The sequence below is a fragment of the Natrix helvetica genome, assembly GCF_964273705.1.
Source record: "Natrix helvetica genome assembly, chromosome: 1".
In the NCBI taxonomy this organism is placed as follows: domain Eukaryota; kingdom Metazoa; phylum Chordata; class Lepidosauria; order Squamata; family Natricidae; genus Natrix; species Natrix helvetica.
In genome coordinates this window covers 124595680-124608506 of record NC_138548.1, presented here as the reverse complement: position 1 = coordinate 124608506, position 12827 = coordinate 124595680, and the positions used below count along the sequence as shown (strand labels likewise).

The 12827-nt window shown below is 40.4% G+C and overlaps 1 protein-coding gene across 4 annotated transcripts in view; it reads right to left on the bottom strand.

Annotated features, from left to right (window-relative positions):
• Nucleotides 1-1738: 1738 nt before the first annotated feature.
• Nucleotides 1739-12827, bottom strand: part of RAB15 (RAB15, member RAS oncogene family) — a 28060-nt gene continuing 16971 nt past the window's right edge. For all 4 annotated transcript variants that reach the window (XM_081963073.1, XM_081963071.1, XM_081963074.1 and 1 more), the window contains 6 exons: nucleotides 12367-12427; nucleotides 9505-9565; nucleotides 8493-8570; nucleotides 7280-7369; nucleotides 6621-6686; nucleotides 1739-5341 (listed from right to left, as the gene is read on the bottom strand). In XM_081963073.1, the coding sequence (XP_081819199.1) occupies nucleotides 5183-5341; nucleotides 6621-6686; nucleotides 7280-7369; nucleotides 8493-8570; nucleotides 9505-9565; nucleotides 12367-12413 (501 nt within the window). In that variant the 5' untranslated portion in view covers nucleotides 12414-12427 and the 3' untranslated portion in view covers nucleotides 1739-5182. The remainder of the gene's footprint in view (nucleotides 5342-6620; nucleotides 6687-7279; nucleotides 7370-8492; nucleotides 8571-9504; nucleotides 9566-12366; nucleotides 12428-12827) is intronic.

Below are 12827 nucleotides of genomic sequence, written 5' to 3'. Positions count from 1 at the left end.
TAGTTGTTGAGTTCACATATTGTGCTAAGTGTTTGCTTCAGTAATAGTTCATTTGACAAACCATAATGGCCTACCTGTTGCCAAACTAAGGTATAAGCCATAAACCAGATTTAAATTTTTTTTAATATATGAAATAAATGTCATAACAATTCACAGCAGCCTTCCCTTCTCCTAAGGTTAAAGGCAAAGGTTCCCCGCACATATATGTGCTAGTTGTTCCCGACTCCAGGAAGCAGTGCTCATCTCCGTTTCAAAGCTGAAGACTCAGCGCTGTCGGAAGACGTCTCCATGGTCATGTGGCTGGCATGACAATGCCGAAGGTGCACGGAACATTGTTATCTTCCCACTAAAGTGGTCCCTATTTTTCTACTTGCATTTTTATGTGCTTTCGAACTTGTCACTGCGTTAATTGTTTGCTAATTGAACTGAAGAGTTACTGAAGAGTTACTGCGCAGGTCATAGGTCCTTATCAGCAATGATTTACTGCGCATGCTTAACACGTTTCATATACATCACACATTCCAGAGACTTCTTTCCTTTTGTTCTTTGTTCGTCTGCCAAGAAGGTGGGTGACAAACTGCTCTTGCCAAAATGTAACAATTAGATAGATTTGTTTTATTTCTATTTTCTTATTTTTGTATTAAAGCTTGTTTTTAATTAGAACTTATTCTCGGGATTTTATTTTCGCTTTCTTGAAGATATGATGTTTGGAAAAGTCGTCGGTCTAAGACCTCATTAGTTCAGGGTGAAATTTCCCCTGACAGAACTACTAGGTTGACAGAAGCTGGAACAAGTAACGGGAGCTCACTCCGTTACGCTGCGTTAGGGATTCGAACCATCGAACTGCCAACCTTTCAAATGACAAGCTCAGTGTCTTAGCCACTGACCTACCACGTCCCTCTTCCTTTCTCCCCTTTCTCGGTTCCCTTTTCTCTTGTATACACCTAACTTCTGTAAATCCGTCTGGATCATGTTTTAACTAAGAGAAGGCTAAGTCATCCAAGATGATAAGTGACAAGTACCCTTACTGTGTAGAGGGTACAGTTATATTTACAAAATGCAAAGTACAAACATGATCCAAGGGTGGAAGTCACTGATTTTAGTAATTCAAATTTCTGGCGGGCTTAGTTTAAATGGGGAGAATATATTTCTTTTTACAATGTATTATTTTTAAACAGCGGTGCTGGAAACAGCTGTCTTAATCCAAAACACTTTCAATGATTGGTACTCACACACTTGAGCATTAGCCTAATTCTTGTGGGCTCTTGAACAAGGATCGTTGTATTTTTTGGGTTGTACTAATGCTTAAACCTGGCTTCCTCACTTTATTTGGAGTTTTGTATGTCAAAGGACCTATTTGTGGTCTGATTTTTTTTAAAAAAAGGTATTATGCATCGTTATTCTAAATACACTGAGGAAGGTTTGCTATTTGCTCTCCCTGTGCTTCAAATCAGAACTCCCTAAGCTGAATTCTACTCCTGCTGGCCTCCTAAAGATGGTTTTGTTTTTAAGGCAACAAAAATGGGGAATTACTAGATGACAAAAGTAATCATGCTATACTTTTAGTTAAATATGCCTGTGAGTGAATTAGGCTTTGTTCAGCTCTCCTCATTACATTAGGAAACACAACTGAAAGATGAAGTGAATTAGTAAGTATTACAGAGCCCTGCTCTGAGTAAAGTTCTCATAAGCATGCATTAGGTTAATTTGCTGGTAAGGAAATGCAAGAGCCACCAACCACTTTAAGGACCTTTATTTGTAAATGTTTTGTTAATTGGTTGTTTAAAGTAATGAATTACAATGACAGGTTATACAAGGAAACCCAGTCAGAGTGCCAAGTTCACAAAGTACAGACACAGCAGAGGATTCAGAAAGTTGTACATTTGGTTGGATCCCACTACAAATTATGTGCAACTCTGCTACAGACAAGAGAAATTGCTATGGTCCATGACTTGCAGGACAGAAGGAGCCTCAACTACTGGATAGCATTTATCTTTTTCAGAAACCAGCTCATTTCCCTTCTCAGGTACTGGCCTGAAATTCACTTTTGTGACCCCAAGAGAGCATCATTCTAATTAGCCCCCCTCCCCCCAATATTCATATGGAGTGGGAGCTGCTTTCATTAAGTTGTCAACAATTCAGATTGCAGTTTTCCAAACTAAGGATTGGTAACCAGGCTGGCTCTTGTAGGTTTAGATAACGAGAACTCATTTACTTCCATCAATGAGCAAAAAGCTTTGTGTGCTCCTTCTCGTTTCATTTTCTGAACATGTAGAATTTAATGTGGGGTCAATTTTGTGCATTGGTAGCAGCATCAGCAGCTATGCTCTCAGTTCCTAAATAGAGCAAGCAGATCAACATGATGCTAAATTGCAACAGGCAGAACAGGCTAGTGGGGCCCTTCCATGGATCTCCCCAAGGACCAATGCTTTTATTTCCACATGGGCTCGAAGAACTTGGGTTGTCTTCAAAGCTTTGGCAATTTGAAGAGCTGCCTGATCCTTTCAATTGACATACCTCTCCTTCATAATTTTAGCCAGGCCTTTTTGAAAGTAATGCATTGCAAGTTTTAAAGAACCAGGAACTGCTTCATATATTTTAGTAACCAGATAGGTAATTTTTGCTTTGCTTTATTCCTATTTCAAACTGTACTGGGCATGTCATCCCACATAACCGTTCCATGGCAGAGATTTAGAAGCAGTCTTTAAAAACTGCCAATTGTACTCACTAAGGATAAACCTGTTCACCATCAAGCCAGGAAAGAATTGAGCAAGGGAAGGATAGTCATCAGGCCTTGGGCGATGAGCACATATGAACTGGCCTTCAGCCTTCATTTAACTTTTCAAACTCATTATACAGACAAAAGCAAGCAAGAGCAAATAATGCTCCAAAGTAGTAGCCCAATTACGTTTGGGCTTTGAAAAAGATTCATTAAAATAAATTAAACGAAACCAATGCTTCTTCTTCAGTCTGTCCCATTTTCTTCGGTCTTTTCCTTTTTCCTCCCCCATGACAGACTTCAAGGTTCTCAGACCCTATTCACTACAACCCAACCTTTACAACATACTTTGGGTCCCAATAAAGCTACAATAAATTAATAGCTACGTGTATGTCTGTGACTACAATTTCTCAAGTATCAAACTAGTTCTGGCAAGAAGTAGTTCCCCTGTGAAACCAGCAACTGTAAAACTTGTAGTCTCCCTCAGCAATCTGTAGCACAAGAGTCCTTCTGCCAGTAACAGGCACTGTTGGGTAGAATATCAGTGTTTCCACTTATTGTAATGGCTTGATACCAGTTCAAATCCATCCAACCCAAGGAAAAAGGTCAAACAAGCTATTTCAAAATAACACTTGTGAAAGCTTTTCAGAGCTTCAAGACCCTCTACTTTTCAGGGGACATTGGAGAGAGGGATTTATGACCTTCCGGGAATCTGTCCCAGATGACATTAGCAGGGATACTTAAAACTCTTGTTCAATAACCTCTAGAACTCAGGTTCCTTGTTCTTGACTTGTCATGTCAACTAGCATTATTTCCACTCTATGGCATTCTCACTGTTCCTTTCTTTCACTACTTGATACTGCTTCCCCCATAGAGAAGAAGGAAAAGAGCAAAGGAATATGGATCCATTTTTCATCCAGCTTTTGTTAGAAAAGGACAGTTTATCTAGCAGCAAATGCCAAAATATCCATTTGGAATGGACTGAACGGCTTTGGCTAAAGCCATATGCTAAAGGCCAAGTAAAGAAGGACTCCCAACTATCATTCCACATCACCCAAAACCTCCAGTAAACAACTGCTCTTTGTGGAATATCAGCTATGGTCCATTGCTAGTACATATATAAGAGGTATCTTAGCAGCTCCATGGTTTTGGCAAGGAACTGCTACCCTGGAACAGGTGGCATATAAGAGTACCAGGCATGCCACTGAATGTGTTAGGTTTCCCCCCACCAAGCAAGTAAATGCCAAGACAAGAGGGCAATGCTGGTGCAACATGCAGAGAGGCTGGTTTTAGTCTGTTGTAACTTAGCATGTTAATGGCACATGGCAAAAATCTCCTTGCCCTCTGAATGTACTAGACTAAATTTCAAGAGCTTGCAGAGAAAATTCTAAAGAGAGGACATAAATGGGTTTAGAGCAAGCTTCCTACAAGTTAGACCTTGAAAGCAAGAAACGATAAAGATCTGATGCACAGATTACAGAATCTGTTCCTTGATCAGAGCTCCAGGGATATCATTCAAAGGAGGCAATCAAAGCCACATCTGGACACATGCCACAGAGAGCGGAATTTCTAATTCTGCTGGTCCAGAGATATTAAGCTTTAAGTCGATAATACCTGATTAACTGAGGTCCTCCAAAAATACACAGAATGGAAAGTTTCCTGTAGTTTTGGAGTTAATCACAGAAAAGGGTCTTCCTGATTGCCCTTTAACAGGGGGCTCTAATGTAGTCTAGATTGGAAATCTAGCCTGGGAAGAGGCAAACCTTATGAACAGCTAAAAAGGTGCAAATTTACACATAGGGTCCCTTTTCTCTAGGGACAGATTCTTCTTATTCCCAGAGCTGCAGCTTAGCAGAACAAGAGGTCTTTTGTTTGTTTTGTACGGAGATGAATTTCAGGGAACCCAGTACGAGAAATAAGAAAGCTGCACCTAAAGCAGCTGGAAAGCCCCGAGCCCGAGTGCAATACTGCACAAGCATTTGGACAAATCCAGAAAGAAGATGGCAAAGCATGTGGAGGAAAAAAGCCATCTACAGGCCTGCTATAGAGGATGTGGCTGGAGGACAGAGAGACTCCTCCTCCTCCCATTCTTAGGGAGCAGGCCTAGCCCCAAGCAGGTTGCCCACAGATATAGGCAAGACTTCAGAGAATCTGGAGTCTGATGAATTATTGGACAAGCCTCGGCTGTGTCTGCTAACCACAGCTCTCCCATGAAGGCAGCAGGATCATGTTCTGCATATTGTGAGCCATCTGAAGATATTTGGATCCAGGGAGTTTGAGGGCAACAGAAACCACCGATGAAGGAAAAACACCAGGGAATGCAAAGAGGATCCCACAGGGCAGATGGCGGGCAAACTGGCAACCAAAGACAAGAGGGGTAGCGTACAGCGAGTCAGACCTCTCTAAGTGGCAACTTTTCTACCTGCACTGGGGAAGTGGGGGGGAAAGGACGCTGGGAGGCTTTCAACACCAGCAGGTTTTGGGAGAGTGCTCTGAGCCCTCCGGCTTGCTTGCTTCTTCTTCCAGCTCGACCACATTCAGTTCATCGGCTGCGTAAGTGCGGAGTCCATCCAGCTCCTTCTTATGAGCCTGCAGGACCAGCTCTGTCAGACGGGTGAAAGACTGAAAAAGAGGAGCAACCAACTTTTTAAAAAAAAAATGGTTTGTTTATTATTCACTTTTTATCCTGCCTTTAATACTTTATAGGTAACTCAAGACAGTGAACATACCTAATATTCCTTTCTTCTCCTGTTTCTTTTCTACATCAATCCTGTGAATAGGGTTGGGTTGAGAGAGTGACTGGCCCAAAGTCACCCAGTTGGCTTTCATGCTATGGTAGAACTAGAACTCATAGTCTTCTGGTTTCTAGACCAAACTGGCTCATATCATTATGGTTATAAAGGTAAAGGTAAAGGTTTCCCCTGTCCAGTCATGTCCAACTCTAGGGGGCAGTGTTCCTCTCTGTTTCTTGGCCAAGAGAGCCAGCATTGTCCTTTCTGTGGTCATGTGGCTGGCATGATTATATGCCGAGGTGCATGGAAAATTGTTACCTTCCTACCAAAGTGGTATCTATTTATCTACTTGCATTTGCATGCTTTCAAACTGCTGGTGGGCAGGAGCTGGGGAGGTAGCGGGAGCTCATTCTATCACGCAGCGCACACGGCGCACAGATCTCAAATGTGGGCTGTCAGCTTTCCAACTGATAAGCTCAGCATCTGTAATCACTGCGTGAACCTTCCAGTTATGGTTTAATTATGATCCTTGCAATCTGGGTGACTCTGGATTTTTAGAAATAAATGAATGGGCTACTTAAGATAGGTAGTACTAAGTTATCTATTGAGTGCCCATTTTAGACAATTCAAACATACTTAAGAGTACCTTTTTCAGAATGTATATAATAATGAAATTAATTGATGAAAAGAAGGACTAGGGGAGACATGATAGCAATGTTCCAATATCTCAGGGGATGCCACAAAGAAGAGAGAGTCAAGCTATTCTCCAAAGCACCTGAGGGCAGGACAAGAAGCAATGGGTGGAAACTAATCAAGGAGAGAAGTAACTTAGAGCTAAGGAGAAATTTCCTGGCAGTTAGAACAACTAATCAGTGGAACACCTTGCCTCCAGAAGTTGTGAATGCTTCAACATTGGAAGTTTTAAAGAAGATATTGGATAACCATTTGTCTGAAATGGTATAGGGTTTCCTGCCTAGGCAGGGGGTTGGACTAGAAGACCTCCAAGGTCCCTTCCAACAATGTTCTTCTAAATTCTAATATACCATAATATATTATACATGTACTGTATTTTGTCTTTTCTTCCTCAACAGAAAAGGGAAAGGAAGGAAGGAAGGAGACAACCACCTGGAAGCCCCTAATTTGAGCTATTCCATCCCCAAAATTCTTACCTCTTTGATGTTCAAGTTGGTACAGGCACTTGTTTCATAGAAATCCATGCCATATTCCTTAGCTAGCTGAAAGACAATTGACGTATAAACCCAATGAGGGCTAGTATATTTTTCTACTATTATCTTCAAATCCACCTTTCCTCCTCTATTTCACCTCCAAATCTAAAAAAGCTACTAATAGAAGGCAAGAACAATATTGTCCAACAGCTTGTGCTGAGTGTTATTTACGTATGGTTAGGGCACTGGTTGACCAAGATCTCAGATACTGACCTCAATTCATTTTTAATAAAACAGTGATCTGCCCAACTTAGAACAAAATCTATAGGAGTGCTATATAGAAAAGAGAGCAGGTTCCCAGTTTCACCTCTACAGACCCGAGTATCATGCTGTTAAATTGCTTTCCATTGCTTTTATTCAATAGTTCTCACCCACACAAAATATACCCACCTATGTACAGTATGTATGTGTGACAGCTTCACATAGAAACTGTGAGAAAAATATTCCTTACAAGCTATCTTTCCATGAGGAGGGAAGTTCTTTTATATAGAATGCCATTTAGTGCCATGAGCTGCTTGTACTGATGCAGCTCAGCTGACAGGCTAGTCCATCACCCCAATAAATATCTGGTTTCTATAACTGGAGTTGCCTATGATTTTTACCTGGAGGCCTTGCTCTCGGCCCACCTGCCTCTTCTGCTCCTCATCTGCTTTATTCCCAATGAGGATCTTCTGGACACCATCTGGAGCATACTGCAAAGGATATGAGAGTCTTTAGTCCTTTCATACCTGCATAGCTAAGTAAGAACTGAGTTGAAAAGTATTACTCGTTTTTATCTATTACCATTCTTGTGCTTTGCATATAGAGGAGAAAAATCACTTTTATTTTTTGGGATTAAAAGAGCACCATTTGATAATATTCTTTATCTCATAAGCACCTTCCTTGTCTGGGAAGCAACAGGCGTCACAGACCCAGAATATACGTAACAGTGCCTCCAGAAAGTTAACCCAATGCATGAGATCCCACATTTAATTCCCTGCATCGCATCACACAGCGTTTCCTTCATCCCAAGATGATTAAATTTCCCCTTAAGTTCACTCAGAAGGCAGAAAATTATTTCAGTGAAGAGGGAGCAGAACATAAAAGTTCTGTTATCATCTAAAACTACACTGATTTGGTACACAGGGTGAGAATAACGTGGCCAATCCTGAGGCAAAATGGAAAATATATTGCCAGCTATGCTTATACACTTCTGAGAAAGATTTCTTCAATGAAACGTCATAGAACATCCTTCTGTGCAGAAACAGTCAAGACATTCCTTTATTTACGACTGGTCATTTAGCTTTTGAACTTACAATGGATCTCTCTAGGAGTACTTATAACCTGAATTCAAAGTTCTGGTGGCCTCCCTCCCAAAGGTCATGTGACCACATTTCAGGTGGCTTCAACACCCAGGCTGCGTTTACAGCTGTTTGCAATGTCTCACAGTCATGTGACCACATTTTACGATGGCTTTGCAGTGTCTCACAGTCAGGTGACCACGTTTTACGATGGCTTTAAGTAAACCCAGCATTTACTTATGGTTTTTGGCAAACCGGCACCATAATGAGCCACTAGTTTGCTAAATGACTGCACTTTTTGCTTTACAACTGTGGCATCTGCTTCACAACTGCAATGTTTGCTTGACAACAGCTGCAGAAAAGTTCATAAAATCAGATCAGTCCCTCGGGTGATCCGATTTATGATCATCACGAGTTACGACCATGGCGGCAACATTCCTTGCGGTTGTAACTTGAGGATTACCTGCACAGACATTTGACCACACACCCCCAGCAAACCTCCTCCAGTAAACAGCAAAGAAATGTTTCTGCTTACTTCGTCCACATCGCTGGCCCATTTCATTATGTGCTGATATGAGCGCTCACTGCTAATGTCGTAAACCAAAAATATTCCCTGCAAAGAGAACCAGGTAAGGGAGCAAAAAAAAATGTGAGCATCACACAAATTGAAAAGGAAAAAGGGCCTTTACTCAGAGGAAAATAAATTTACTATTAGGTCACACCCTAATGTTTATCTTAGAAAAGGAGCACAGGAAAGCATTTGGAGAATGATACATTTCATATAGATGATAATGGAGCCGGTTTGAGGCAGCGGGTTAGGAACCGAGACTGGGAGTTCTAGTCCTTTTTTAGGCATGAAATCAGCTGGGTGACTTAGAGAAATCACTCTTAGTCGTAGGAACAAAGCAAGAGCATGCCATTTCTGAAAATCTTGCCAAGAAAACTGGAGGGACTAGCCCAGGTAGTTGTCAGAAGTCAACACTGACTCAAAGATGTGTGTGCACACATACACATGCACTTATTAGAATAAATTGTATGAAAATACTTATCTAGGGACTGGACAGGATAGCCAAATGGTCATTGATACATACTGAATTTCTCAAGCCCATCTCCCAAACCTTCCCCAGAGCCTCTCGGCCTTTCTCCTAACATTCTAAAAGCATACATGATATTAGCTGGGGGTAAGGAAAAATGTAAACTAATCAGGCTGGCTATAGAAATCCCCCGAGCCACTTGTGAGACTACTATGGCACTCCAGCGACATCACTCTGGAGGGGAAGGAAAAAGTCATAGAACTGTAAGGCAGGCAGAGGTGAGTTTCCAGCAAAGCTGATTATTGTCATAAGGAAATGAAGTAATCCCCAGTTCATCCAATCAGGTTATTCTCCATGCATTTACTTTTTTTAAAAAAATGCATTTGTGTTAGGAAATATAATAAACAGAGAAATTATACTACAATTTACAGTGTACAGATTACAATGTGATACTGTAGTTTTTTTTCCATAGACTACCAATTTCATCTCTACTTTTAGCCAAAAATATCATACCTGGGCACGTCTATAGTACTGCTTAGTGATAGTTTGGTACCGTTCCTGGCCTGCAGTGTCCCTGGAACAGAAGCAGATGCTATTACGGTGAGTGGAAACCTTCCTTTTCATAGGTAACATGATTTATGGCATGAAGTCAATTCCAGCATCCTACTGATAGAAAGCTCACTCTCAAAACTTCCCACATATTTCAGGAAGAAAAGCACAGCAGCTCAACAAAGTTAGGAATAATTTCTTCTGTTGTTTTATTTATGACATTTATAGGCTGTTCCAAGCCACTGTTCAAGAAGAATTAAAAAGGAGAAGATTTATAACAGCAATAAAAGCATTAAAATATTTAAGCACTGCTCATACACCTAGTAGGGGCCAAATTATAAAGATGCTGAAATTTCTGAAACGGGGTCGGTTCCCTATCTGAAGGAAGCAATGTCGTGGAAGAAGGTTAATTTCAGAGATGTCATTGTATGGCATGTTTTAAAACCAGGGAACAAAGGGAGAGAAAACTGAAAGGAAGCAACAGATGGAAAGCATGTTATCTTGACAAAGCTTTATGAATGCATCCTGTTTATCCACTTCAAACTCTTCTCAAAAGTAGTACATCTGTTTGCGTGCAGCTTTGTAGAACTTTTTTGTTCTCAGATTCTGAAAGACAAATGTCCCTAAGAAAGCAAATGACTTGAAAAGCAGAGTGAAGGTTATCTATAAGTACATGTGGCAGATAGGCAATGGGGTTGGCCCAAAGACTGGGTCAACCTGGATGTCAATGTTGGACAAGGTTGGTGTACACTTGGAGGCCACCAAACGGGGAGGAATATGCAGACTGCCAGAGTAGCTTGAAGAAAAAGGCAGACAAAGAGAAGTTAGTTTGACCACTCCTGATTTAAGTGTGCTTGAAACGCTGGTGATCTATTTCTTTGCTTTAATGTTAAAATATTAATAGCCAGAAATTTTATTCATTTATTTAAATTTATATAGCCACTCATCTCAAATATATGACTCTGGGAGACTCACAGCAATTTATAAAGAATGTAAAAAAACAAAACCAATTCCAAAACCATATGATGATTTAACGGTAGCACAAGGACAAAGGAGAAGCACAAAGAAGCAAATAAACAAAACTAGTCAAAGTCAAACTTCTGCATATTGTGTCAGATACATTTGGTGATGAATTCAGAATAGGATGACACTTTTATGCATGCTTTTTAGGGAAGAAGGGATTTAATTTTCTGGATAAACATGCTTTCCAATTGTAATGTAAGAATAGGTTCTTTTAAATACCTTTTATTTACTACGTATTGCCCATCCATGGGGGGAAAAGGCCACTGAATAGGTGCAGCACAAAGGACTGAGGGTCATATGATGCAAATTATATTCAGTAGCCATTCTAATTTTGCCAATGGGGTCACATGGATAAATGTATACTTATTGACATGATATCCATAAAAATGTTTAACATATCTACGGTAATTATGGAAATCTTTGCCTACATTGCATATACACAAAAAGGAAGAGATGGGGATGGGGTGGAAAATCAATTAGTAGAATCGTGAGCCTTAAGTGATATTGGTTAAATAGATAACTGGAGCAAACAGCAATGTGAACCACCAGACTGCTTGTTTTCCCACCTGTTTCTCTGAATTGTGTGAAATTAGAAATCAGGCAGATTTCCAACTGTATTTGTTCTTCATCCAAGGCCAAACTCATTTACTTGCACTGCAGAATGAAGACAGTAAAGGGCAGTGGAAGAGCCCAAGCAGCTGCTGTGTACTGATTATCTTTCTGCTTTTACAGCCTTTCTTATATCTGATCTGGACTCTGGCCCAAAATTGGCCACAACTAATATTTTTACAAGGTGTGACTTCCCAGTCAATGCAGCTGAGAACATACTGTACGCAGGGTAGATTTCAGGTTTCAGTATGGGAAGCATGTGTGACTTGGCTGCTCCCTGCTGGATAGATTTAAATATACTCCTCTTAAAAACGACCTATAAAATAAACACCCTCTTTCATGCCATAAATGAACAATGAGGCCATCCGCGTTCCATTTTAACAGGCCGTTTACTCATTGCATCTTCTCTTTAAGCTGTCAATATCTGCAATTTGCACTAGGAAAAAGGCACAGCCAAGTCCCAATGTGCCGCTGTGTGAACAAAGAATTAAAATTCCTCAATCCCATGGTCAGATCATCTCCTTCTGTATCCCTCAGAGAGAAGGGAAGGTAGAAGGGAAGCTGAGGAGAATCCTCATCCCAGATGAAGGGAGAGAACTGGGCAGGGAAGAAATGCAGTAAGATCTGCCTGTCTCATCAGCTTTGGCTCTGGCCCAACCAAACACAGGCTTTCAATCCCAGTATTGTGCTATTGTCTGCCGAATAATTGATCTCCCAACTCTACACAAATGAGCTGCTGAGCTCACCCTACAAGCACACAGTAAAAGCATGATGATATCAAATGTGTTATGAAGCCAAAGTGGAAATAATGGGAATGATGTGTTTTAAGTTCATTGCATCATGACATGCAGCTTATCAGCTGCACAATGATGTCACGACGTGTGTGATATCACTTGCTCCGCTGCAGATACCCCTTGCCTAACTCCAAGCAACATCCGAGCTTCACTGAACCTCTTTACCCGAAGATGTTCAACATAGAATAGGAATTCCTGCTACTCTTAATTTTAAAAGCTTGTGATTTGCAAAGTCACAAGCTTTTAAAATTAATACGTTTATATATGTTTATGTTTACTTTCTAATTACCCCTTAAATTAGATTACATTCTCTGTCAATTTATATACTGAAATGTGTAACTTGTCTAAGATCTCTCATTTATTCCATAACAAAGGGAAACTTAATACATGTATTACTTACCAGATCTGGATTCGGACCTTAATTCCATCTACTTCTATAGTCTTCATTTTAAAATCAACTCCTATGAACCACAAAATAAAATCACATGAAGTGCAAATAGTAATCCTAGCAATTATCCAATATATTGCTGCATGAAATTAAATGATTTTTGGAACGTTAAAGCAGAGATATATGCCAAGTCTGTGAGTTTGTCAAGCCCTACAAAGCTGGCAAACTCAGGATCAAAAATGATCCGGATTTCCAAAAAGATCTTCATTGCCAGTAGGGTAAAATAACAAAAGCTTGAAAGTTTGTCAAAGCAGTTCCCCAAATCAACACTTACTTAGTGTAATCAAGACAAGAGTTACTCTGTCAGGCCAAAGCCCAAAGACAACACAGTGAAATCCAATGGAGTCCAAATCTTTATTTGCTTACACCTAAAGCAGATAGTCCTCAACTTACAGCCATTCATTTAGTGACTG